Here is a 26,947-nt window from a genome sequence, read left to right on the forward strand (position 1 = left end):
TCCTGCCCGCCCATGTTTTCAGGAAACCAGGAAGGCTTTACGTTTCCCACTGCCCTTACCTCTCCTCTCTTCAAACTCTGAATTCTCTTGGTTTAAAGGAACCTTGAGAACCTGATGGCTTGGTGTACTCTGCTGATCCCACCATTCAGGTAGTGGAAAGGATCAGGAGTTGAAGGGTAAGCCTCAGTGACAGTGAAATGGCGGCCACCCTGGGCCGCCTGAGACAGTCTCATCCTCCTATCCCCTTTTACCCCCAGAAAAGTAACCTTGAGGTTTGCTAGGTAGGTCTAAGTCTCCCTAGCCGCTGCTCCACACTCGCAGAGTGACTCAGCTAAAAGTTAAATACTTCTTAACTTTTTTAAGTTTTTTTCTCCTTTTTGAGGTATATGATAGAACCACAGGGCCTTATATAGTCCTTTTTTTGTTTTTCAAGACATGGTTTCTCCGTGTAGCTTTGGAGCCTGTACTGGAACTCACTCTGTAAACCAGGCTGGCCTCGAACTCACAGACATCCACCTGCCTCTGCCTCCCGAGTGCTGGGATTAAAGGCCCTTTAACTTTTTATTGAGCAGGAGGTGACAGTGCACAGATGCAGCCTCAGCACTAAATAGGTGGGGACAGGAGGGCCGCAAATTCCACGCCACCTTGAGCTGCGTGGAGAGATACTGGCTCCTTAGGTTCCCTGGGCTGGCCTTCAACTCCCTCTGAGTAGCTGGCATAGGTAACAGGTGTTTTGCCTTTCCTTGTCTTTTTTTTTTTTTAATTTGCCATCCAGCCATACCATTCCTAATCTTCCTCATGGTTAAGAACCAAGGCAGATAAATATGTGGGATTATATGCAGTGAAATGCTAAAGAGATTATTTTTTTAAAAAAAAATCTCATTCTGTCGCTTATCTAGTAATTTAACTTAGAAATGGATGGGATAGTTTGATTTTTTTTTCCAAAATGAAATGTTTTGACAAATTCCATGTACTTCCTAAAGTATTAGCAGAATATTAACAAACCCCACACAATTTCTTGGTCAGGCTGCTTGCTGGAAACTTACAACTATGGTCTTAGACTTAGCTTTTGTTTTTAAAAACAGGGTATGTGTAGCCCAGGCTGGCCTGGAACTTGCTATGTAAACCGGGCTGTCCTCAGTCTCAATAGAGCTCTGCCTCTCCCCGGAGTACTGGGATTAGGATGGGTACCAGTGACTTGGCAGCTTTGTGAGTTAAGTGATGCCAGGAACTCAGTCTGGTTCATGCTTTGCTTTTGCAAATATTTAGTTCATAACCAATAGTAAATTAACATACAGCAGGTCTCGTAGTGTTGAAAGACTTAACTATGACATTTTGTTTGTTTGTTTTGTTTCAAGACAGGGTTTCTCTGTGCAACTGCCCTGGCTGTCCTGGAACTCGCTCTGCAGACCAGGCTGGCCTCGAACTCAGAGATCTGCCTCTGCCTCCCCATCCCTGAGCACTGGTGCTAAAGGCTTGTGCTACCACTGCCACATGGCTGACATTTTTATCTTGTGGGGTAGGACAGACCGATGAGGATGTCGATGATACAGACACATGGCAAACCCAAACCAGGTACCCATCCCTCCTCACTCTCAAGCTCCGAAATCCAGCCCTAACTGGATAGACAGGAGGAGATGCTCTAACCTGTTTTTAAGTAAGCAGACTAGTTTCTCTTTTTTACATACACTCCTCAGCACCCTTCCTGTGTACATTCACTTATTTTTGTGTGTAGGCCAGAGGACAAGTTGGAGGAGTTGGTTCTCTGTCCACCAGGCAGACCCAGGGGATTGCTCTCAAGTTGTCAGCTTCATAGCCTTTCTCCTGAGCTATCTCATTGAACTAGCTTTACTACTATTCCAGTTGAATCAGGATCTCTAGAGGTTATTAAATGTACATTCCGAAGTGTCCTTGTATATCACTCGTTTTGCATTTCACATGTAGTGAGAAAACTTTGTAAAGGACTGCGAGGGCCTTGAAGCACAGCACTCAAAGCAGACAGATGGACTCTTGGGAGTTCAAGGCCAGCCTGCACTACAGGTGAGTCCCAGGCCAGCCAGAGCTACAAAGGAGACCCTGCCTCAAAACAAATAAAAAAAGGAGTACCAGTAGTTGGAAAACACGAAGGAATATCGAGAGTCTTAAAGAATATTAGAAATAACGTTAGAAATAAGTTAGGGGTGCAGTGAATGCGGAGTTAGAAATAAGTCAGGGGTGTAATGAATGCTGAGTTTGTGACTTACCACTGGGCTATGCCCTCTACCTAAGAACCATCTTGTCCCTGCTTAAGGATCGATGTCGACTTTGAAGTCGGATTTAGGTGTATGGAATATTAATGTAGTACTGGCAAACTAGTCACAAAGGCTTCCTTGGGTCAGTTGTCTTTAATAATAATCAGCCTCTTAGGACGGGGCACAAGCAGGTGACCAGTCACCCTGGCGACAAAATGCTCTTTTCCCCTGGCAGAAAGAGCCCTCGAGGGCGTTCAATCTGCGACAAAAACCACCTTCCCCCATTCTGCAAGCACGCGGGGCCTGCTGCACCATCTAGCTTCCGCTTCGTGTCACTTTCCCTTCCGGGTCGGGACCCCAGCGATTTCCAGTCTTGCGTACTGCTGTTCGAACGCCGGCCCCGCCCCCACCCCGTTGCCAGGGCGTCGGGCCGCCCAGAGCCGGCAAAGTCGGCCTGGAGAGGAGGCGTGGTGTCCCGCGGCCGGCTGGGACTTCGCGGAGCCGGGCCTGCGGGACTACAGAATGGGCTGAGTCGGCGGCGGCTCTCAGGACGAGGTGGACAGACCGGCGGGAGGCGTGACCCGGGTTGTGGCTGTTTAGGCTGTGGGTTTCAGGAGAGGGCGGGCCGCGTGGGCAAATGCAGTACCGAGGTGGGGGTTCCCACGCTTGTGGACCGTAGCCGGTCACAAGAAACCCTCAGTGTTTGTTAGAGGGACTTTTTAATCTGCCTTCCTTCGTTGCTGTTTTTTGAAAAGGGAACTTGTTTTCTAAATCCCGTATTCTAAAATGATTCCTGAATTAAGCGCGAATCAGACCTCCCTTAGTCCCAAAATGCTAGATTAATGCAGGACACCCAAGTGTTGTGGTGAAAGTTGGAGCTTCTCCGCCAACCTAAGAGTTCCCACGAACAGGCTGTGCTGTAGCCAGCTCTCCTAGTTTTTGTTCTTATATTTGAAAGTAGGGGGTTATCGACTCTATACATTATCCAGCTTGAAAATTTAAAGTATGAACTTACAACATTTTCTTTATTTCTGTGGAGCAGAAGCCCGGCTTGAAAATGGAGATGTACGAAACTCTTGGAAAAGTGGGAGAGGGAAGTTATGGAACGGTCATGAAATGCAAACATAAGGATACTGGGCGGATAGTGGCCATTAAGATATTCTATGAGAAACCAGAGAAATCTGTCAACAAAATTGCAACGAGAGAAATAAAGTTTCTAAAGGTTTGTTTATTTTATCTTTTATTTTATATATATATCCCCCACTGGAATTCATCTTGCTATGAAGTCCAGACTGGCCTGGAACACTTTATTTTTTCCAGTGCTGAGATTTACAGGCTACGTTACAACACCGGGCTTCTTTTGCCTTGATTGTGTAAGTCAAGCGAGATTGTTGTAGAATGAAGATAAAATGTATGAAAGAACATTTCCATTAACAATAATACTGCATAGAGAAATTCTCATTACCTATAGTTTGTAATTTTTAGTGATAAAAGATCTGTGTTCTTGTGTATAGCAGAATTATGATAATATTGTGAAGCTGTTCAAAACTACTCAGTTATAATGCTTAAAGACGTCTGCTTTGTACAAAGGACTGTGGAAGAAGCTGAGACTAGAAAGAAGTAAAAATTTGTTCCTGAATGACTTATGACTAGACAGGAGGTGTACAAAAGATAATCCTAATAAGAGTGACTCCTGCTGAGCCAGAGAGATGGCTCTGTGGTTCAGAGCGCTTGCTGCCCTTGGAGAGGACTAGAGTCAGTCCCCGGGATCCACATCAGAAGGCTCACAACTGCCTGTACCTCCAGCTCCCGGGGGACACCTGCAGGCTTGTGTGAGGAACCACATAACCACACAGGTTTTTTGTTTTGTTTTGTGTTTTTTAATGGTTACTATTAAATTCCACAAACTTCTGTTTGGCTGGGAAGGGTTCTTGCAGAAAATATGCTGTGCTCTTGGCCTTGAAGGATGTGTAGCATTTGGGTGAAGTGGAGCTGCTACTGAGTTCTAGAACAATGTAAGCGGAGAAAGACAAGAACAAACAGAGCAAGAGTGGAAAGGAAAAGAACAAATACTTGTCTATGAGTATCTTGTATAGAATTAGAATTCTAATTAGTGCCATAAATTGGAAGTAGATTTTAAAGCGTTTTAGGCTAAGAAGTCAAAACTTGGTTTGGGCTTGATCTGGAGTAGCTCCATTGGTACAGTGCTGGCCAAGCATGTCCGAAGCCCTGGGTTTGATCCCCAGAACCACATAAAACTGAGTGTGTGCAATCCTCTGCTATATATTAAGTTCCAAGCCAGTTTGGGGTACATGACACCCTGACTCAAAGACACAAATCTGATTTTTTAGGAGATGGAAAATGAAGGTTTGAGTTAATTGTAAAGAATCCCTGTTAGGTAGTCAGATGGTGGTGGCGCACGCCTTTAATCCCAGCACTCGGGAGGCAGAGGCAGGCGGATCTCTGTGAGCTCGAGACCAACCTAGTCTACAAGAGCTAGTTCCAGGACAGGCTCCAAAGCTACAGAAAAGCCCTGTCTTTAAAAACTAAAAGAAAAAAATCCATTAGGTATTAATCTAGCAATACTCTGTAGAATGTATCAGAAGACTGAAATCTAAAGGGGTCTGATGGGAATTTAACTCAGAAATCCTGCTAATATCATGAGGCCTTTTTTAGACTCCAGCAGTGTAAATGGCATGCAGAAAGAAGTCGGAGATGTCCTTGAAGCTCAGAGAATGCTGCAGTTGATGTAAAGTGGAGGCGAATCTGAGAGCTAGTTCAGTTCTGGGACTGTTGACTTGGAGATGACAGGGATATTTAACTAAAGACTATTAGGCTTCTGCAAACAGCAAGTGTCAGGAGAGATGAGGGCACTGAGGAGGTGAAGAGTGTGAACATTCTTCGGGGACTGGGTCCAAAACTAAACGCTGAAACGGAAAGCAGGCCTCCAGGAAAGCAGGCCTCCAGGTGCAGGTGTTGTATCTCACTGTGCTTCCAGGGCTCTCACCTTGACAGTGGAGTCCAGATGTTTTACATGTGATGAAGAGTACAGCTGCTCTTGCCCATCTTTGTTGGTACAAAAGAAACGTTTTCTTTCTTTTTGGTTTTTCAAGACAGGGTTTCTCTGTGTAACAGCCTGGTTGTCCCGGACTAGCTCTTATAGACCAGGCTGGCTTCGAACTCACAGAGATCTGTCTGCCTCTGCCTCCTTAGTGCTAGGATTAAAGGCGTGTGTCACCAACGCCCAGCATTTTCTTTCTTTTTGTCTGTGTTAGATAATATAAATCTAAATAGAATTCCATGGTAGCACCTGTGGACAGTTGGAACTGCTATATTTCTAGACCGTATGAAGGAAAAGTAAAAGCTAGTAAAGACATTATGATTTATTTATTTATTTTTTTCTAAATGAAAGACACCAGTCCTTGCCTGATGAAATGAAACAGCACTGTCAGGCAGTTTGTGCTCCTTAAGTGAGAAATCAAATTAGGAAATAATGGCTTTGAACTTCTGAACCTTCTGCCTCCACCTCCATAGTGCTGACATTGCATACACCATGCCTGTTTTTTTTTAATTTTTAAATTACATTTTGCCATTTATTCTGGTGTGTGCATGATGCACATTGACAGTGCACATGTGGAGACCACAGGGTAACTTGCGGAAGTTGGAGGGCTCTCGGTTGTCAGGCTTGACAGCAAGTGCCTTTACCCTTTGAGCCATCTAGCCTCGCAGTTTCATGTGTTGTTAGGGATCACACTCAGGGCTTTGTGCACGCTAGACAGCACTCCACCAGCTGAGTGCTAGCTCCAGCCCTATTTAGTGATATTATAACACTAACTAGTAGTGACAAGAACATGGAGATGAGCTTGAAAACATATTTTGTTATAACCATAGGCAAATAACTTATTTGAGACAGGGTTTTATTATGTATTCTTGGGTAATTTGGAATTTGCTATGTAGGCCAGGCTGGCCTCAAACTCACTAATCTGCCTATCTCTGCCTACTGAATGCTGAGACTAAAGGTATGTGGGACCATGTCTGGTATATGCAAATTGTTTTAAGACACTTTGTTTCTTTTGTTGTTTCTTTTTTAAAACAGGGTCTGGCTATGTAGTCCAAGCTGCCCTGGAACTTCCTATGTAGAACAGACTAGCCTCTGATTGACCGAGAGAGAGAGATCTGCTTCTCTCTGCCTTATGAGTATTGGAATTAAAGGCCTGTGACACCATTAGCACTCTAAACTATTCTCACTGACTTTGTATGGGATGTGCCACCTGCTTTCCCTCTCTTCCTACCTTTCTTCCTTTAAAATATTTCTTTCTTTGGTTGGTTGGTTGGTTTTCAAGACAGGCTTTCTCTGTATAACAGCCCTGACTGTCCTGGAACTCGATGTGTAGATCAGGCTGACTTCAAACTCACAGAGATCCACCTGCCACTGCCTTCCAAGTGCTGGGATTAAAGGCGTGCGTCATCACCTCACCTGGCTGAAATATTTTTTAAACTTAGAAGAGTTTTATTTTATGTGTATAGGTCATTAGTCTGTATGTGTTTGTACCGTGTTGGTGAATTCCCACAGAGGCCAGAAGAGGGTGTCACAGCTCTGAGCATGAGGGTTCAGGGTCAGAGACTTATGGGCTGGAGAGTTGACTTGGCAGTTAAGAGTGCTTGTTGCTCTTCCAGAGGACCTAGGTTCGATTCCTGTAGCCCACAAGGTGGGATCTGATTTTCCTTTCTCACCTCCCTGGGCACCAGTTATGCATCTGATGTACAGACATAAATGTAAAATATATGTTTGTACATATATGTACATATATTTTACTATTTTATACACATAAAATTGTAAAAGAAATAAACCTAAAAGAACCAGAGTCCTCTGGAAGATGTGCCAGTTCTCTTAATCACTATTTTATCTCTCCAGGCCCCTTCTTTTTACACCAAATTTTATTGCATAGTCCAAACTAGCCCGGAACTCATTGTATAGCTCAGGCTGGCCTCAAATTCTTCCTCATTCTGCTTCAGCTTCTGTAGTCCTGGGATTACAGGCACGTGCCACTGCATGCCACTTTTCAATTTAGCATAATCTAATAAGAGAGCTCTTGCATTTGCTAATATTCTTAACCTAAAATGATTGCCCAAATAACTCAGTTTTAACTAAATTTTAATGGTAGAATCTGATTAAATTACTGACACAGCAGTTGGAATATCTGTGAAAGGTTGTCTAGTGATAGAGAAAAATATAATTAAATACACACAAAGAAAGAAGACCCCTACTGTTTCTGTTTGTTCCTTACTTCCTCCACTATTTTGCCTTTAAAATAAAGACTAAGGGCTGGAGAGATGGCTGGGCTGTTAAGAGCTTTTGTTCTTGCAGAGGACCTGGATTTGATTCCCATCACACACATGGTGGCTCACAACCATCTGTAACTTCATTTCCAGGGGTGAGCACCAGGCATGCACATGTGTACAGACATACATGCAGATCAGACAGCTATACTCATAAATAAGCCTATAGGAATATAAATTAGAGGTTGTACAGAAAGCCAGCAGTTTTCCCTAGGTGGGCCATTTGTGTGGTGTCTGAAAGCACTGACCCTCCGCTGTCCCTTCACTGCTGCCAGTGCCATTGCCGCGGCTGCACCACAGCATCTTACTAAACAGGGAAATGGAGAGCAAAAATAGGAAGGGAGCCAGGCGGTGGTGGCGCACTTTAATCCCAGCACTCGGGAGGCAGAGGCAGGTGGATCTCTGTGAGTTCAAGGCCAGCCTGGTCTATAAGAGCTAGTTCCAGGACAGGCTTCAAAGCTACAGAGAAACCCTGTCTTCAAAAAAAACCAAAAATTTAGGAAAGGAATCTGGAATTGTATTTTGGCAAAAATTTCTACCAGTCATATTTCAAGGATTTTAGTCTCTGCTAGTTGCAGGAAAGTAGAAAACTTGACGTTATACCACTAGAATAAAAGCATTTTCTTAAAATAATTATAGTTTGCGGGGATGGCTCAGTGCTTTGGAGCCCTCGCTGCTTTTCCAGAGGACCTAAGGTCAGCCCAGTAGCCATATGGTGGCTCACAACCATCCATATTGAGACCTGGTGCCCTCTTCTGGCCTGCAGGCAGACATATAGGCACAACACTGTATACATGATAAATGAATAAATTTTTAAAATAAATTATAGTTTACTAGTGAATCTAATAATGAAATATACTCATTTTTAATCCAAATTTATAAATATTTTTGTTAATTTAAAAAGTGGTTAAATATTTCAAAATTGATTATAGCAAGGACAATAGTTGAAAAAATAGAATAAGTTACTTAAATATTAAGGTTTATTTGTCTTCTACGCCACTACATGGCAATTATTTGAAAGCACTTATTTGATGTATGTGTTTGTTTGAAGTGCATGTGTACCTGAATGTCAGAGATCAGGTTGGGTGTCTGCCTCTTACCACATTCTACCTTATTTTTGGAAACAGAATCTGTCATTGGATTTGAAGCTATCAGTTGAGCTCGAAATGGCTGAGCAGTGAGCTTGCCCTCTATCCACCCACTTTACCTCACCCAGTGCTAGTTACAGGCGCCTGCTGCTATGTCTGGTTATCTGTGGTTGCTAGGGATTGAACTCAGGTACTTGTGTACACACCAAGCATTTTCCTACTAAGCCATCTTTCCGACTCCTTAAAATTATTTTTGACAATGGTTGTTAGGAGCACAAAAAAAAAAAGAATTTTTTGTTTTAAAAATTACTTATTTAATTTTTGTTTGCATGAAATGAAGATCTCTCTGTGTTTATTGCCCAGGCTGGCCTCAGATTTATCTTCCTGTCTCAGCCTCCTGAGTATCTGAGATAAAGGGTGTTTCATTTCTTAGTAGAATTGTAGAATAAAAAATGAATTAAAAAACCCAAATATTTGCATATTTATGCTATTTCCATGGTTATAAATTATTTCATATATTTGAAGATTTTTAAAACATTTTGATACTCTTTTGATTATCAAGTGAATTAAAAATGACCCTTAGAACTTATGGTTTAGTCTCTACAATTTAGAACCAAAATTAGAGAATACGTTATATAAATTTATAACATATGCTCAATGATGTTGAAATATACGTGTGGGCTGGAGAGATAGCTCAGTGGCTAAGAGCACTTGTTCTTGGAGAAGACCCAGGTTTGCTTCCTGGCACCCACATGGTGATTCACAACCATCCTTAACTCCAGTTCCAGGGGATCCAACATCACCCTCTTCTGACCTCTGGGTACCAGGAGTGCACATGATGCACATGTATGCGTATAGACCAGCACACATACATAAATTGTAAAAGTGTAAAAATCCATGCTCATCTGAAACATGAGGACCTTAGGGGCTAGGTACACTCAGCTCAGCATGTGAGAAGATCCCAAGTTCAGTTTCCAAAAAATAAAACACCTGCTGATAAATGTGGTGGTTTATGTCTTTAATCCCAGTACCCAGCACTCCAGAAGCTGAGACAGAAAGGTTGTGAGTTCTGGTCTAGCCTGGGATACATAGCAAGCCCTTGTCTCTAAAAATGAAAAGAAAGAATAACAACAACAAAATTAGCAAATATGAAACAAGGCCCATTTTATTTTATTTATTGATTTTTATTTGTTTTGTTTTGAGACCATCTCACTCTGTAGCTCTGCCTAGCCTGGAACTCCCTGTGTAAACTAGGCTAGCGTTGAACTCAGGGATTGGCCCGCCTCTGCCTTCCAAGTGCTGGATGAAGTCCTCTTAAATTTCATGTGTTAAGTACAAGCCAGATTAAAAGATAGGAAGACAGTTCTCGTTGTATTGTGGTACTTTAGTGCTAAATTGTTTTAATAAGCAATCTTGTCAACATGTCTCACCTTTCTCTAAGAGAGCTAGAAATCACTTACAGTAATTTTTACACATTAAGAATGTGCCAGATCACTTGAGATGTTCCTGTTAAAAGAAAAGAAGTTGAAACTGTTCCTGTTTTTTTTTCCCCAAAATTATATAGCTGTTTGAATGAATTACTGCTTGAAACAATTTTATTTTAAACTCTGTTTCTTTTGTTAATAGCAATTTCGGCATGAAAACCTGGTCAATCTGATTGAAGTTTTTAGACAAAAAAAGAAAATTCATTTGGTATTTGAATTTATTGACCACACAGTCTTAGATGAGTTGCAACATTACTGTCACGGACTAGAGAGTAAGCGACTGAGAAAGTACCTGTTCCAGATTCTTCGAGCGATTGAGTATCTTCACAATAATAATGTAAGTGCTTCAGAGGGAGCCCAGCTGGGACGGCTATGACTCACAAGTGCCATTTGAATAGTTCTATTTTTAATGGAGGTTGTTAAGATTTTTCTGTGTATAATACTAATAGACTTCCTGAAAATGAAAAGGGGATATTGCTTTTCAGCTTATTTGCAGAACCCAAAAGCATTTATTGAGTACTTAGTAATTGGAATGATAAGGTGGGCTGAGTCCGAGGTACTGTTAGTTTCTCATCGGTTGTGACAAAAACAACTGTGAGAATAACTTAAAGAGAGGACATACTGTTTTGCTTCATGATTCCAGAGGTTTCAGCCCATAATTCTCTTCAAGCATCATGCCTTCAGAAGCATGGGACAGTGTCCTTGTCTCGTAGTAGACAAGCAACAGAAAGGAAAGGGTCCCAGACAAGGTGTATTCCCTCAAGGACATGCCCTGGTGACCCATTTCTTGCTAGACACCCCCCTGAAGTTTCCCGAGCCTCCTCCACCAGCAGCAGTGGGGATATGCTCTTCAATGAAATGAGCCTTTTTGAAAGGGACACTTCACATCCAATCAATGGCAGATGCTAAAAGCAGTATCAGTGATTTGGTTTTAAGGACTCATAATTAAACTGAAGAATATCTCTGAGAAGATGCATCAAAATGTTGAAAGTCAGAGCTGTGCTTTCATGAAGATTCCTTTAAATGAAGGGAGGTTTGGGGCCAGGAGATGGATATTAGGTAAAGGAATGGTAAGTCAGTGGATCTGTGGAAGGCAGAGCAGGTGTCTATCACTCAACCTGTAAAAAAATATTGAGAAAAAAGCCCAGCTGAGTTTTAGTACTGACTTCAGTATTTAAGTAGTAATGTTGTTCATCAGGTTTTTGGAGACATGGCCTTTATGTAGTCCTTGCTGTCCTGAAACCTGCTGTGTAGACCAGGCTGGCCTTGAACTCACAGAGATCATCCTGTCTCTGTCTCCTGAAGGCCAGGATTAAAGGCAATGCTGCCAAAACCCAGCCTAGATTAGCAGTTTTGTGACACTTTATTTTTTTCAGATGGTTGACTTTCTGGAAAGTAGTCAGGAAATAGCAATACATTATATATTCAGAAAAAAGTAGTAAAATCCTCAAAAATATTTTGTTTTTGTCTTTTGAAACAAGGTTCTCAATGGGTAGCCCAGGCTAATGCCAAACTCAGTATGTATCCCAGGTTAGCCTCAAGATCTAGGTCTTTTGCCTTAGCCTTCAGAGTACTGAGATCATAGTGGGAGCCACCCACTAGTGCATCAGCAATCATTTTGTCTAGTTGATACTGGCACAGCTGTATACTCCAGGATTTCTCTGATGGCTTTTACTGCTTTGATTTGCTAATAATGCCACATATTTCATGACTTTGAAAACTATTGTGGGGCTGGAGAGATGGCTCACAGGTTAAGAGCACTGACTGCTCTTCCAGAGGTCCTGAGTTCAATTCCCAGCAACCACATGGTAGCCCACAACCATCAGTAATGAGATCTGGTGCCCTCTTCTGGCCTGAAGGCATACATGCAGGAAGAACCCTGTATATTAATTAATTAATTAATGAGTCTTTATTTAAAAAAGAAAACAACTATTGTGATAGCAATTGGAGTTGACGTGGTAATGTCCTTGCCAGCTAGATCCAAGATGAGGCAGTTGCGAGACCATCAGGTGTATATGGCGCTGGCATGTGGTGCAGACTCAGCAGGCCAAGGCGGGAGGGTCACTGCAAGTTCAGGCCAGCAGTGCTGCTTGATCAGACCCTGTCTCAAAAATGAAGCACACTAAACAATGTTTTCAACACAAGTTATCTCTGAAAACCTACATAATGTGTGGAACCAGAGCTGACAGTGCCATGGTTCCATATCCTGGAGATTTAACATTCTTTGTTCGATTCATTTGTTTTGAGACATGGTCTCTCACATAGTTCTGGCTGTTCTAGAACTCACGGTGCAGACCAGGCTGGCCTCAAACTCACAGAGAGATGCCTGCCTGCCTTTGCTTCCTGAGTGCTGGCACTGAAGGCCAGCACCACAACCTTTGTGGGGACAACCTTCTCAAGCTTCCCTTTATTGTCTGTAAAATAACATGACCTTACGTCACTGACTTTAAAATACCAAATAACCCACCAGGTGGTGGTGGCACATGCCTTTAATCCCAGCACTCAAGAGTCAGAAAGCAGGTGGATCTCTGAATTCAAGGCCAGCCTCGTCTACACTGAGAAACCTTGTCTTGAAAAACCAAAAAAGAAAAAAATAAAATGCCAAGTAGGGTGTAGATAGCATGTGCCCCCTCTCACACACACATCCTCCAGGCAAATTGAAAGTAGTGCATGGTGTCTGCAGGGAGTGTGAGCCAAAAAGTAGAAGTCTGAGGAAGAGGTAAAGTAAGTTGGATTGAAATGTAGCTAGGATTTGTTAGAGGAGAGAAGTGCACACAGGCTGCTGCTGTAAGATGGACGTCAACTTGAGCAGGGGACTTTGGAGAGTAGTGATAAATCAGGGAGGAGGAGATGTGATTGCAGAGTTGCTCTGGACAGGCTTTTTCCCAGAGCACGCACATACAAAACCAAATGTGTAAGCATTTTGGAGAAAAGCCACAAGGGACAGTGAAGAAGTCTCAGTAGGTAACAGCACTTGCTGCAAGGCTGACAACACGACCCCTGCTGGTCTCTCACACACTGGCACACATGCACCCTCCCACACAGCTCACTAAGAAAGGAGTGTCGTGGTGCTCTCCTTTAATCCCAGTGCTCCAGAGGCAGAGGCAGACAGACCGCAGCCTGGTCTATATAGTGAGTCTCAGGACAGCCAGTGCTTCAAAGTGAACCCGTCTCAGAAAAGAATGTCAAAATGAGACCCACTGTATTATATAAGTACTGTATGCTTACCAAAAAGGAATAAGTAAGTAACCTGATTTAAAGGTTGCTCACCAAGGACAGTGTTGGCTTCTTGGAAACATAGCTACTGAGTTACTGAGAGGTCTGTTTCCTGATTCTTTTCTTTTTTGCGTGCCCCTTAGTTTTTGTTGAAAACAGGATATTTAAAATAATGTGACAATTACAGAAATCAGAGTTTTCCATCCCTGTCTGGGCTTATCTTCCCTACACACACACACACACACACACACACACACACACACACACACACACCTACTAAGTAGGTGTAGCTGGTCTGGAACTCATGGTGATGATCAAGTGGCCTGTCACTTGCTGAGGTTCTCCTGCCTTTGTCCAAGCGCAGGCATGATGGGAAGGTGTGAGTCACAATACTCACTGGTTTTTTTTTTTTTTTTTTTGTTAATTTTCCTCTACTTTAAATAAGAATTATATTTATATCTTATGTATGAGTGTTCTGCATGTATGCCTGCAGGCCAGAAGAGGGCATTAGATCCTACTATATAGATGGTTGTGAGCCACCATGTAGCTGATGGGAATGAAACTGAGGACCTCTGGAAGAATAACCAGTGCTCTTAACCCCTGAGCCGTCTCTCCATGCCCTACTTTAAAGTTCTGAGTCTGCAATCTTTGTCATGTCTGCTCAGTTCAGTGGTCAGCTAGTGAGTGGACGGAGTTTTAAAGTGAACTCACTTCCTTTTCCTCAGTCCTAGTTTCTACCCTCAGCTCCAGGAAACTGGTAACTCTTATAGATAGGCTATATAGAGAGGCTCTTATATGGATAGGCAATATAGATTATAGATAGGCTCTTGCTGAAAATTTCTCATAAATGAACAGTCTTACACATGGTTTCCTTCACTTTAGTGTAAGAGTGCAGAGTCATCTGCACTGGGACATGTATTGGTACTTTGTTCTGTTTAGATGTTGAGTGCTTCTCTAGTATAGATACAGCATACACCAGCTGCTGGACTTTTAGCTTGTTTCTAGTTCAGGCCTTATGAATAATATTGCTGTCAACAGCTTTGTTTTATTTATTTTGGTGGTGGTAGTTTTAAATAAACTGCCACTGGGCAGTGGTGGCGCATGCCAACTCTTCAGCACTCAGGAGACAGAGGTAGGTGGATCTCTCTGAGTTCAAGATTAGCATGGTCTACAAAGCGAGTTCCAGAGAAACCCTGTCTCCAAAAACTAAAAAGAAAGGAAGAAGCCGGGTGGTGGTTGTGCATACCTTTAATCCCAACCCTCAGGAGGCAGAGGCAGGAGGATCTCTGTGAGTTTGAGGCCAGCTGGGTCTACAAGAGCTAGTTCCAGGACAGGCTCCAAAACCACAGAGAAACCCTGTCCTGGAAAAAAGAAAGAAAGAAGAGAGAGAGAGAGAGAGAGAGAGAGAGAGAGAGAGAGAGAGAGAGAGAGAGAGAAAGAAAAGAAAGAAAGAAAGAGAAAGAGAGAGAGAGAAAGCAAGAAAGAGCCAAACTGTTTTCCTAAGTGACAGTATCAACTTGGAGTCTTGTGAATGCTGAGCAGGGTCTGTACCCCTGAGGTACACTCCCAGCCCTGTGACTGTCACTTTTATTGTAGCTAGTGTAATAGTTATACCATGGCATTATTTTTGAGTTGGGTGAAGCATACTGTCTTTATTCACAAGTAACATGTTATTTACATAGAAAATTCCCACAGCAAAGAAGATCATTTCTAAATCATTTTTTTTCTTTTATTTTTTCTTTTTGTATTTTTGGTTTCTCAAACAGGGTTTCTCTGTGTAGCCCTGGCTGTCCTGGAACTCACTTTCCAGACCAGGCTGGCTTCAAACTCAGAGACCCTACTGCCTCTGCTTTCCAGGACCTGGGATTAAAGGTGTGCACCACCACCATCCAGATGCTTTTCTATACATTAGCAACAAATAATCAGAAATTAGACTTTTTAGGGTACAGTTAGGGTCTGGTAATGTAGATTAATTGGTAGAGTGCTTGCATGTGCTTGGTTTGATCCCCCCACACTACATAGAACTGAGCGTGGTGGCACACTCCTGAAATCCCAGCACTTGGGAGCTGGAGGCTAGAGAGTCAAAAACATGTGGGCGGAATACAGGAAACCCTGCCTGAAGTAAAATGAAATGCCATTTATAGCATCAAAATATCATATAACCTAATAAACCTTGACAAAAGATGTGTGAGATTAGGACGCTGAAAGGTAAACTTGTAGAGAAGTACTGACGCAGTCTGACCAGTAGAAAGACAGTTTTTAATGGACTGTGTGACAACGACAGGCCAGTGTCTAATGTCAGCTCAAGATAGACTAAAGACGCTAATGTGAGGCCTGAGGCTAAGGCTAAAAGAGAACAGTTGTATGACAGATGAGACCAAGCTAAAGAGCTTGAATGTACTCAAGGGGAAAATGTACAGCATGAGGAAACAGCTTTCAGAATGGGAGAAAATGGAAACCAATGAAGAACTCAGATAACTCAATAATAAGTAAATAGAATAACTAAAAATGAGCAAAGGAAAGAAGTAGGCCAGGCATATGTAGGCAGACAGGTATATGAAGAAGTACTCAAAATCTGTCATCATCAGAGAAATTTAAACGATGGAAGTCACTGCTCGAATGGTCATTGCAGAGGTGTCAATTAGAATGTGGAGAAAAGGAAACCCGTGCAGATGCCAGTGTAGTGTGAATTCCTTGGACACTACAGTGTCCTCAGTGTTTGAAGCAGGAACTTGTGGGTAACCACAGTCTCTCTTCTGGGTGTGTATGAAAAGGAAACATTAATTGGTCCAAGATATCTGCCTTTCCTTTCACTGTAGCACATTCACAGTAGGCAAGTGTGCCGTACATCTAAGTGTCCGGCTGTAGGTAATTGGGCGCAGAGAATGCAGTGCGGTACTGAGACTTGATGATAGGGCACAGTAACATCTGGGACAGTGTGGGTAAATTGAGGATATTATGTCACACGTAAAATCTTAAAAAGAAGGCTGAGAGAGATTCCTGTCAAAGCCTACCAAATTTCAGATAGGAGTACACAAGATTTTTTTTTACAACATGGTTGCTATAGTAAGTGACTATCATGTTATTGAAATTGCTAAGAATAGATTTGAAGGCCTTTTGTGCAAAAATTAGGTGAAAGGTTTGTCTAATTTAGTCACTCCTTGGCGGACTTTTTTGTTTTGTTTTGTTTTGTTTGAAACAGGGTATCTCTATTTAGTTTTGGCTGTCCTGGAACTCACTATGTAGACCAGGCTGACTCTAATTCACAGTGATCCTCCTGTCTTGAACTTCCAAGTGCCAGGATTAAAGGCATGTGCCACCATGCCTAACTTTTTTGGTATATTTTAATAAAGTATATGCAATTAATATATGTAATTTATGTCAGTTAAAATATTCTCTTCTGTAAAACATTATTAAAAAGAGAGGTGCTGAGACTGAAATAGTCAGTCGGTATTTGGAAAGAAACACACGAGTTTGTGGTCTCCAGATCCAAGTGATGGAAATGGTCCGCAGGGAGAGACAGAGCCTAGTGCAGTCGTGTGCCTGTGATCCCATGAGACCAGAGCGCAAAGTTATGCTTGCCTACATAGTGAGCTGAAGGATAGCCTGGGTTCCATGAGACCCTGTCTAAAAAACAAAAACAAAAACACAATAGGAAGCCAGAGGAGTGAGATGGAAGTAGGGAGAAAGGAGAGAGAGGAGCATGATATTGCGAATGGAAAGTGGGAGACAGTCCTACATTTAAGGGACAGAGAAAGAAAGTTCTAGGCAACAAAGAGACTTTTTGGTCCCAGGACTGCAGAGTAGAGGAGTGTTTGATAATAAACTCACACTAAGAAATGAGTAAGGTAAAGGATTGAGAGGGGTTCATCAGTGTGGCAATAGTGTCAATGACTTTGTCCAGAGCAGTCAAGTACAGTATGGTCAGCAGAGGACAGGGTAGTGCACAGTATTCTTCCGAGGACTGGCTGTGAAGACAGTGGGTACCAACTGGGTCAAAGCAAAGCTCAACTTTGTCTCACCAAGTCCCTTTCATTCTTAGAGTGGGATTTATGTAACAGACTTTCTTGGACTGTCAGCCTCCAAATCATGACACAGAGATGACTTATTAGTTATGAATATTCGGCCTTAGCTTAGGCTTGTTCCGCTAGCTATTGCAACTTAGTTTTATCTGCTTCTCTTCAGCTATGTTTTGCCTCAGGGCTTTTTTTATTCTGTATGTCCTACTTTTTCTGCTTTTCCATGGGAGTCTGGCTGGCAGCTGCCTGGCTGCCCCCAAGTGTCTCCCTTTCTCCCTTGTTCTCTCCTTTTCCCTCTAGAGCCTAGATTCCTCCTCCTACTTATTCTCTTTGCCCGATAGCCCTGCCTATCCCTTTACTGCCTAGCTATTGGCCATTTAACTTTTTAATTAGACCAGTCAGGGGCCTTGGGCAGGCACAGTAAAACAGCAGCACATCTTTACATAATTAAATCAGTGTAGTATAAACAAATGCAACACATCTTTACACAGTTAAAGTAATATTCCACAACATTTACCTTTTCTGTGTCTGTTTTGGCTTCATTTTGTTTGGAAATGATGGATGGAGAATATGTAACTTTTTTCCATGATTAGGAAATGTCTTCCCTATCTTAGCTGTGAGCTAGACTTGTCTTTGAAGAGTTTTGGATTCTATATAAAATGAAACCCCATTTTAATATATCAAATTTTCTGTTTGTTTTTAGATTATCCATCGAGATATAAAGCCTGAGAATATTTTAGTCTCCCAGTCAGGGATTACTAAGCTCTGTGATTTTGGGTTTGCAAGGACATTAGCAGCTCCTGGGGATGTCTACACAGATTATGTGGCCACTCGCTGGTACAGAGCTCCAGAACTGGTGTTAAAAGATACCTCTTACGGAAAGTACGTATACTTTGGGAATGCGCCTGGCTTCTCCCGGGTGTGTCATTTTCCCTCTGCTATTCATTCCCTGCCATCTGTGTCTGGCTTTGGTCAAGGAAGAGGGATACCTTTAAAGGCACCCAGAGGACGCTGTGGGCACCTGTGCTACTGGTGACTGCGTCTGTACTTACACTGGAAGGTTTAAATGGTGGCAGCTGCTGGAGGCCTGGGCACATGTTCTTGCACTGTTTTCAGGCTTGCGTTAGTCTGTGCCATACTTGTGGCAGTGTTTTCTCCTCTCTTGATGTTCTGCTTCTGTGTTCTGCAATGGTTAAAAAAATATATTTTTTATTTATGGGTGGGGCCCATAGTATGCATATGGGGGTTAGAGGACAACTTGCAGGACTTAGTTCTTTGCAGCTGTGTGGGATCCAGCTCAGGTTTTCAGACTCAGTGGCAGGTACCCTTGCCTGCTGAGCCCCTCCAAAGAGTCTTCAATCACTCACCATAATTCTGTGTTGGAACAGGATCTACCAAGTCTCCTCTTTGGAAAAAGTGACGCCTTCCTTATAAAGACTGAGAGTAATGCTTTTTAAAAACTGTGCTATTCTAGATGACTCGTATAGGAGCACAGTCCCTCAGTCAATATCCTACAGTGAAAAGTTGTTTGTAAATAATACCACTTAAACATTATCCCCCCCACTCCATCCCTTGGTTTTGAAACAGGGCCTCACTATGTAGCTTTGGATGGCCTTAAACTCAATATGTAGACCAAACTGGCCTCACAACCACAGATACCTGCCCATTTGTGCCTCCCCAGTGCTGGGATTAAAGACATACACCATCACTGTGCTTTCCCCCTTTGTGGGTTTATTAATCAGATGACACAATGGCATCTATTGGGACGTTTTCTTGCATGTGCACACTTTGGTTGTGTTCATCTGTCCTTAGTTTCTCTTTTCTTTCTCCACTTCTGGTGGCAAACATTCTTTCTTTTTAGCTTTGATCTGATATAAAACGTCTTTAGAGTAGTTGTTATACATATTTTTGCCTGACAAAGTAATTTACTCTGTGGTAAATTTTTTTCCAGACCAGTGGACATCTGGGCTTTGGGCTGTATGATCATTGAGATGGCCACTGGCAATCCCTACCTTCCTAGCAGTTCAGATTTGGATTTGCTCCACAAGATTGTTTTAAAAGTAGGTAGGTATTACTGAAATACTCCGCTACCTGTCTAAGTAACTGCTTCCAGATCAGCTATGCCTGATGCCCATATTTAGGGAATGAACACTAAGGAAGTGCCTTGTGAGACAGGTGATGGCAATTGGGTTTCCATGCTGATAAAGAAGGCAGAAAATTGTTTTGACAAATAATAACTTCTTTGCAAGAACTCAAAGGCACATGTTAATCGTTGCTGCTAAGAAAAGTATATGGTGTAGTATACTTTACCAAGTTAGCTCTCCAGCCCCGGTACTATATATTTTTTTAAAGTTGTGTTGTTCATCAGGCAGTGGTGGCACACGCCTTTAATCCCAGCACTTGGGAGAAAGAGGCAGGCAGATCTCTGTGAGTTTGAGGCCAGCCTGGTCTACAGAGAGAGTGTTAGGTCAGTTTCCAAAGCTACACAGAGAAACCCTGTCTCAAAAAACAAAGCAAAAAAAAAAAAAAAAAGTTGTTCTGTTCTAGAACTAAGAGATGTTGGCCTCTGCAAACATCTTCTCTTCTGGACAGGGACTTTAAATAGTAAAGTGTAGACGGACATTTCTGTCCCACCTGGTCCCACAGTCATTCAGTCCCAAAGAAACACACAGAGGCTTATATTAATTATAAACTATTTGGCTTATTGCTTAGACTTATTACTAACTACCTTTTACAACTTAAATTGACCTATATTTCTTATTTATATTTAGCCCTGTGACTTGGTGCCTTTTCTCAGTGCAGCATTCTCATCCTGCTTCCTCTGCATCTGGCTGCTGACTGCGTCTCTGCCTTTCCTCTTCCCAGAATTCTCTTAGTCTGCCACACCACCTATACTTCCTGCCTGGCTTTTGGGCAATCAGTGTTTTATTAAACCAGTACGAGTAACAAATCTTCACAGTGTACAAGAGCATTATCCCACAGCAGTAAAGTTTAGTCAGATGCTTTTTTAAAGTATTGTTGATAGAAAATCAATTATTTGCTAATAATCCTTTTAATAAGATCTATTTTGTTTTAATTGTGTGTGCATCTCTGTGTGGGTGTGTGGGTATGTGCATTTAAGTGCTGGTGCCCAGAGACCAGAGGTGCGTTGGATCCCCTGGAGTTGGAGTTATAGCAGTCAACTGTAAACCACCAGAGGTGGGTGCTGGGAACCAAATCTGGATCCTCTGGAAGAGCAGAGTGTCCTTAGCCTCTGATCCATCTCTCCAGTCCCTTTAAATCATCCTCTTTATCATCAAACCCACAGTAGAAACCATGTAGCTAAATAATGTGTTCAATGATATAATTGATGAAAAATAAAATTTAAAAGTATACTTGATAAGAGTTTAATTTTCTTACAGTCTGTTTTAACTACTGTCTTAGATGCTTTCCTGTTGCTCTGTAATATCTGATAAAGCAATTTAGGAGACATCTGTTCTATTTTGACTCAAAGCCCTGGGTTACAGTCCATCAAAGAGCAGAAGTCCCAACAGGAGCTTGAGGGTCTGATTACATCACACCCACAATCAGGAACATAGACTAACAAATGCTTTCAAGTTGCTTGACTCCCTTCCTCCATTTCTACAATCCTGGACCCATCCATAATAGGGGGTCAATTAATGTAATCAAGATATTTCCCCAGGACATCCCCAGAGGCTTCCTGGTAGTTGGCAGTTAACACTGATCACCATAACTACCTACACATTTGAAAGTTAGCTTTGCACACAGTATCTTAATCTGAAGGAGGAGCTTGAGGAGCCCCAAGTGTGCTGGAGAAACTCTTCATAAACACATCATTGCAGGATTCTGAGGAAGAAGGTACTGGGAACAGTCATCAAAACAGTAAAACCTGGATTAACATCGATTGAAGATGATTTAAGATTAATAAAAGACAGAGCCTTGAAGCATCCACTTTATGTGCCTTTTTAAAGTCCTGTTATGAGACTGTGTTAGAAGAGAGCTGTCGCCGGGTGGTGGTGGCGCACGCCTTTAATCCTAGCACTTGGGAGGCAGAGGCAGGCGGATCTCTGTGAGTTCGAGGCCAGCCTGGTCTACAAGAGCTAGTTCCAGGACAGGAACCAAAAGCTACGGAGAAACCCTGTCTCGAAAATCCAAGAAAAAGAAAAAAAAAAGAAAGAAGAGAGCTGTCTGCCTCTGCTTCCTGAGTGCTGGGATTAAAGATGTATGTTACCACCACCTGGCTTTATTGTTCTAGCTATTTTGAGTATGGTTTTGGTTCAAAAGCTGCTGAACATCTGACAGTTAAACCAGTAAGATACAAACAGAGAAGCATGTCAAGATGGGTGGTGGTGGCGCATGCCTTTAATCCCAGTATTTGGATGACAGAGGCAGGCAGATCTCTATGAGTTCGAGGCTAGTCTGGCTTACAGAGCAAGTTCCAGGAAAGCCAAGAACAGCTAAGGCTATAGAGAAACCCTGTCTCGAAAAAACAAAAAGAAATAAATAAAGAGAAACATGTTAAAGTGTAAAGAACTCTTGCTGGTAGTTATGTACTATGTCTTAGAGTTTGGTGTAAAAGAACCACACTGTTTTATGTGTTTTGCTGCCTCTCAACAGCTTCCTGGAGGAAACCTCAATTTTAAAAACTTACTATTTTTTTTTTATAGAGTTGGCAATTGAACCTAGGACTTCACACTTCTAGATAAGCACTCTACTGCAGAGCTATATCCCTAACCTAGAACCTCTGTTTTTATGACATGTTTAGATATTTTCTTTCATCTATAAAATAAAAACTGTGCTTTTCCTTTTCTCCCCATTTATAACTGAGAGCAGATCACGTGGGATTTCTACTGGGAGCAGTTTTGTGACTCAGACACTTGGTTCTCATTTCAGGCAACCTGACCCCGCACCTGCACAGTATCTTTTCCAAGAGTCCTATCTTTGCCGGGGTGGTTCTTCCTCAAGTTCAACACCCAAAAAATGCAAGAAAGAAATACCCAAAGCTCAACGGATTGCTGGCAGATATAGTTCATGTATGTTAAGACATTAAGAATGAATTAAGAATTTGCAGAAATTATAAGAACATGGAGTCTTTTCTTCTCTTTGGTGTTAGAAATAGAGCCCACAGCTGGGCAAGCATTTACCACTGAGCTGCATTCCCAGCAATAATACAGCTTTAAAGTGTTACTTGAGATTCCAGAAAGACTCCTAAAGTGATATTTATGTTACATATTACATAGAAATTAATAGAAAGAAATTAAAATTTAAGATACTGAGGGATAAATTGGGAACACTTGAAGGACTTTCCATGTTTCTCACCACCTTCGACATCTGGTCTACCAGGCTAGGGCTGTTCTTTGTCCTGTGCTGTCCTGTCTATGGAGGCATTTGTTGGCAGTTATATGAATGTTGCTGAGGGTGCACCAGTACCCAATTCACAAATTGGAGAAAACGAAAACATTTTAAGAGGGGTGTGTGTGTGTGTGTGTGTGTGTGTGTGTGGTATACATACTTGACAGTACGTAGTATGAGTGTGTATGCACATAGATTCATCTTGTATGCATGTATTTCTAGAAGCCAAAACTTGATATCAGGTGTCTTTCTTTAAAGTTCTCCATGCTTTGTGGTTGTTATCTAAACAGAATCTCTTTCTGGAGTATAGCTCAGTGACACAATACACAACTAACATTTACAGGGTCCTGAATTTAGTATCCAGCTGGGGGGGGGATAGAGGGAGGGAGACAGGAAGGAGAGAGGGAGATATCCCTTTCAGTGAACCTAGTATAGCTATAGTATAGTATAGTATAGTATAGTATAGTATAGTATAGTATAGTATAGCTGCTGACCAATGAGATTAATCCACATGTCTCCTCCTCACTGGTGCTGGGTTACAAGTCATGCAGCCATGGCATCTAAACTCAGGTCCTTAGGCTTACTGGCACTTTACCAAGTCAGCCGTATCCCTAACCCTTGTTTCTTATTTTAAGTTTAAATTGTATTTAAACTAAGTAGCATGTGAACACAGTACATAAGGTGGGTTTATTATGAATCTTCTTGTATTTCTCTAACCAGGTGGTTTCTTATACCAAGAAGAGTGAAGATGCTTATTTCTAGATGAGGGTTGTATGACTGTTGTTGTAGAAAATTAGTTTAAGATGTGTTACATTTGTTTATGCTGTGAAATATTTTTTAATGATGCAAAGATGTGTTGCATTCTTTTATGTTGCATTTGTTTGACTCTGGAAAGCTGTGTTACTTTGGCTGCCTCAAACACCTGATTGGTCTTAATAAAGAGATGAATGGCCAATAGCTAGGCAGGAGAGGGAGGATGGGTGGGACTAGTAGGCAGAGAGAAGAAGAAGAAGAAGGAGGAGGAGGAGGAGGAGGAGGAGGGGGGGGGAGGAGGAGGAGGGGGAGGAGGAGGAGGAGGAGGAGGAGGAGGAGGAGGAGGAGGAGGAGAAGAAGAAGAAGAAGAAGAAGAAGAAGAAGAAGAAGAAGAAGAAGAAGAAGAAGAAGAAGAAGAAGAAGAAGAAGAAGAAGAAAGAAGAAGAAGAAAGAAGAAGAAGAAAGGAGCAAGAAAAGGAGGAGAGGAGGATGCCAGGGTTCAGTCACACAGCCACACAACCAGCCACGGAGTAAGAAAGAAAGATATAGAATAAAGAAAGGTAAAAATACAAGGCCTAGAGACAGAATGTAGAAGAGAATTGGGATAATTTGAGTTAGAAAAGCTGGCTAGAAACAAGCCAAACTAAGGTCGGGCATTCATAAGTAAGAATAAGTCTGTCTATTTATTTGGGAGCTGGGTGGCAGGCCTCCAAAAAGTAAAAACAAAAGCAAAAGCTACCCCCCCCCAAAAAAAACAATTACAGACTGCAGTAAAGACCTTTTCTCTAACATACAGCTCTTTTTTATTTTTAGATTTATAGGTGTGACTGTTTTGCCTGTATGTATGCCTGTGTACCACGTGTGTGCCTGGTGTCCACATGGGCCAGAAGAGGGTGTTGGGTGTGATGGGCTTGGAGGGATTGGAGTTCCAGACAGTATCCATTTGCCTCTGCCTTCAGAGTGTTGCAATCAAAGACTGTACCATCACCACCTTGCCTGGCTCTTAATCCCTGAGCCGTCTCTCCAGCCCAATGTACAGTTCTTAAACATGATTTCTGGAACTTCAGAACAAGTATAATGAAGTATCTTCTAAAAAGAGGCTCTTGGTTCATGTGGTAGTTGTTTGTCTTATAGACATGGGGGGCTGAGTTCTGTCCCCCAGAACCTAGGTAAAAAGTTGGGGCAGTGGTGTACACCAGTGATCTCAGTATTGAGGAGGTGGAAAAAGGAGGATCCCGAGGCTTGTTGACTGAGTTGGCCAACTTCTGGTTCAGTGAGAAGCAATCTCAAAAAATTAAGGTGGAGAGTGATGGAGGAAAACACCTGACATCAACCTCTGGTCTTCACACATGAGTACATGACTGCACACATGAACACGTATACCACACAGACATACACTCAGTTTCAGTTGGTGAATTTCTGTGTGTACACTCTCCCGTCTCACCAGTACTTCTAGTGCTGTGTACACTGTTGTGTAGCAGAGCCATAGAATTGTTAGTTCATACTATACATTTTGAAGATAATAGAAGCACCTCTCTATAGTTTAACTCTGGTCCTTCCACCTTGACAAGGGCCAGCAAGATGGGTCAGGAAGTCAAAGGGCTTGTTGTGCAGGCCTGGTACCCAGAGTTCTTCCCAGGAAGCCACATAAAGGTGGAAGAGAAAGCCAAGTTCACGGTGTTGTTCTCTGACTTCCACACATGTGTTGTGGCATGCGTCCTCCACAAAATAAATGAAATTAAAGTTTTAGAAGATGTTAGGTGATTTAACATCTATGGGGCTTGGTCTCCTTGAGTGTACACAGGTAAGAGTCCTGTGATGTGAACTGTAGGGATGAGCTGGGAAGTAGGCAGCAGGCATTGGAAAGAGCAGGCACCTTTCATTCACATCCTGTCCTCACTGTTTGTTTGGTTTTTCGAGACAGGATTCCTCTGTGTAGCTTTGAAGCACATCCTGGAACTCACTCTGTAGACCAGGCTGGCCCCAAACTCACAGAAATCGGCCTGCCTCTGCCTCATTGTTTGAAAGAATGGTTCTCATCAACAGCCCAAGTCTTTAGTGACATGTGGATCATTGTGTGCAGCTCCCTTTTCACATCTTGTCCCATAAGTTGCCTTTGGGCTTTGGTCCTTTCTTCAGCTGAGGTTATTCCCAGGGCAGAGAAGAACAGTTCATTGACTTTTAAATTTTTTTTTTATTGTATGTTTGTTGGTGTTTGCCTGCCTGTATGTGTGCACGGTATCTGAAGAGGACAGAGAGGGAGTTGGAGCCTCTGGAACTGGAGGTATAGATGACTGTGAACTGCCATTTGAGTGCTGGGAATTGAAGCCAGCTCTTCTGAAAGAGCATCTAGTGCTCTTACTGCTGAGCTCTCCCCAGCCCCGGAAGAGAGTGGCTTTAATACTGGGAAGCAAGCAGCATTAGGAGTCAGCTGATACGATGGGCTAAAATCCCCAGTAGGCAAATCCCTGATCATACTTCTGGATCTGCACAGTATAAATTATTGCCCGTGAGCTTCTCCTTCATACAGGGCTGACAGAAGGAACTAAAGAAACTAAATTATTTCTGTTAACCTAATGCAACCTTATGATTTTATTACAATTTTTATGTAAGAGAAATGCTGGGGATTGAACCCAGAGCCTTGCGTGTGCTGAGCTAGGACACTACTAAACTGTACCCTGTATTCCTAATTTCTGCTAATTACAGCATGAGCAGGCTGATTTTATTTTGACTACAAACATGTAACTTTTAACCTGTAATAAAATTTTCACTAACTGGTGAGATGGTAGCTGGTAGAGACACAACAACATGAAAAGAGAGAGAGAGAAAAGAAAAAGAAATTTGCCTATTTTCAAACTCTGTCAGCTCTGGTTAATTACTTTGTCATGTGTCAAATCAACTTTTTATCCTGTTAAAGACTTAATTTTAGAGGCAGATCCCATACTTCATCTTTTATTAATCCTTTTTATTTTCTAGGCTTGTTTACAAATTGACCCTGCGGAGAGGATATCGTCTACTGATCTTTTGCGTCACGATTACTTTACTAGAGATGGATTTATTGAGAAGTAAGTATGTGTGGTCTTTCCTGCTAGACGGGGAATCGCTAGATAGGAAAATGCTACAGAACAAAAGTATTCAACATAACAGAATCCTAACAGAGTTACTGTGCCAGGCATTGATCAGGTGTATGGTAGTCTGGCGGGTGACATGGGTGAAGATTCACTGCAGTAACTGCAGCTAGCATCCATTGCAGGGTCACAAGGTTGTAGGCCGGGTACCAAGATCCCATTCTACAGAGTGCAGCCTCATCTCAGGACAGAGGTCATATTTAATATAAGAATTAAGGATTTATTTTATTTTGATTTATGTGTATGTGCACATGTGTGTGGGTACCTATAGAAGTTAGAAGAACAATAGACTTCTTGGAGGTGGAGTTACAGGCAGTTGCAAGCTAGTTAACATGA

The 26,947-nt window shown here is 42.2% G+C and overlaps 1 protein-coding gene across 2 annotated transcripts in view; it reads left to right on the plus strand.

The window, feature by feature from the left end:
• The first annotated feature begins 2,644 nt into the window (after window positions 1-2,644).
• The window catches only part of Cdkl3 (cyclin dependent kinase like 3), an 88,499-nt gene continuing 64,196 nt past the window's right edge, over window positions 2,645-26,947 (plus strand). For both annotated transcript variants that reach the window (XR_009057413.1, XM_057775216.1), the window contains exons 1-7: window positions 2,645-2,786; window positions 3,274-3,453; window positions 10,286-10,480; window positions 18,082-18,260; window positions 19,330-19,442; window positions 22,272-22,411; window positions 26,460-26,548. Coding sequence is in view for 1 of the 2 variants with exons in the window: in XM_057775216.1 (XP_057631199.1) it covers window positions 3,289-3,453; window positions 10,286-10,480; window positions 18,082-18,260; window positions 19,330-19,442; window positions 22,272-22,411; window positions 26,460-26,548 (881 nt within the window). In the remaining variant the exon portion in view is untranslated. The remainder of the gene's footprint in view (window positions 2,787-3,273; window positions 3,454-10,285; window positions 10,481-18,081; window positions 18,261-19,329; window positions 19,443-22,271; window positions 22,412-26,459; window positions 26,549-26,947) is intronic.

Source organism: Chionomys nivalis, chromosome 7 (assembly GCF_950005125.1).
Source record: "Chionomys nivalis chromosome 7, mChiNiv1.1, whole genome shotgun sequence".
Taxonomy (NCBI): Eukaryota; Metazoa; Chordata; class Mammalia; order Rodentia; family Cricetidae; genus Chionomys; species Chionomys nivalis.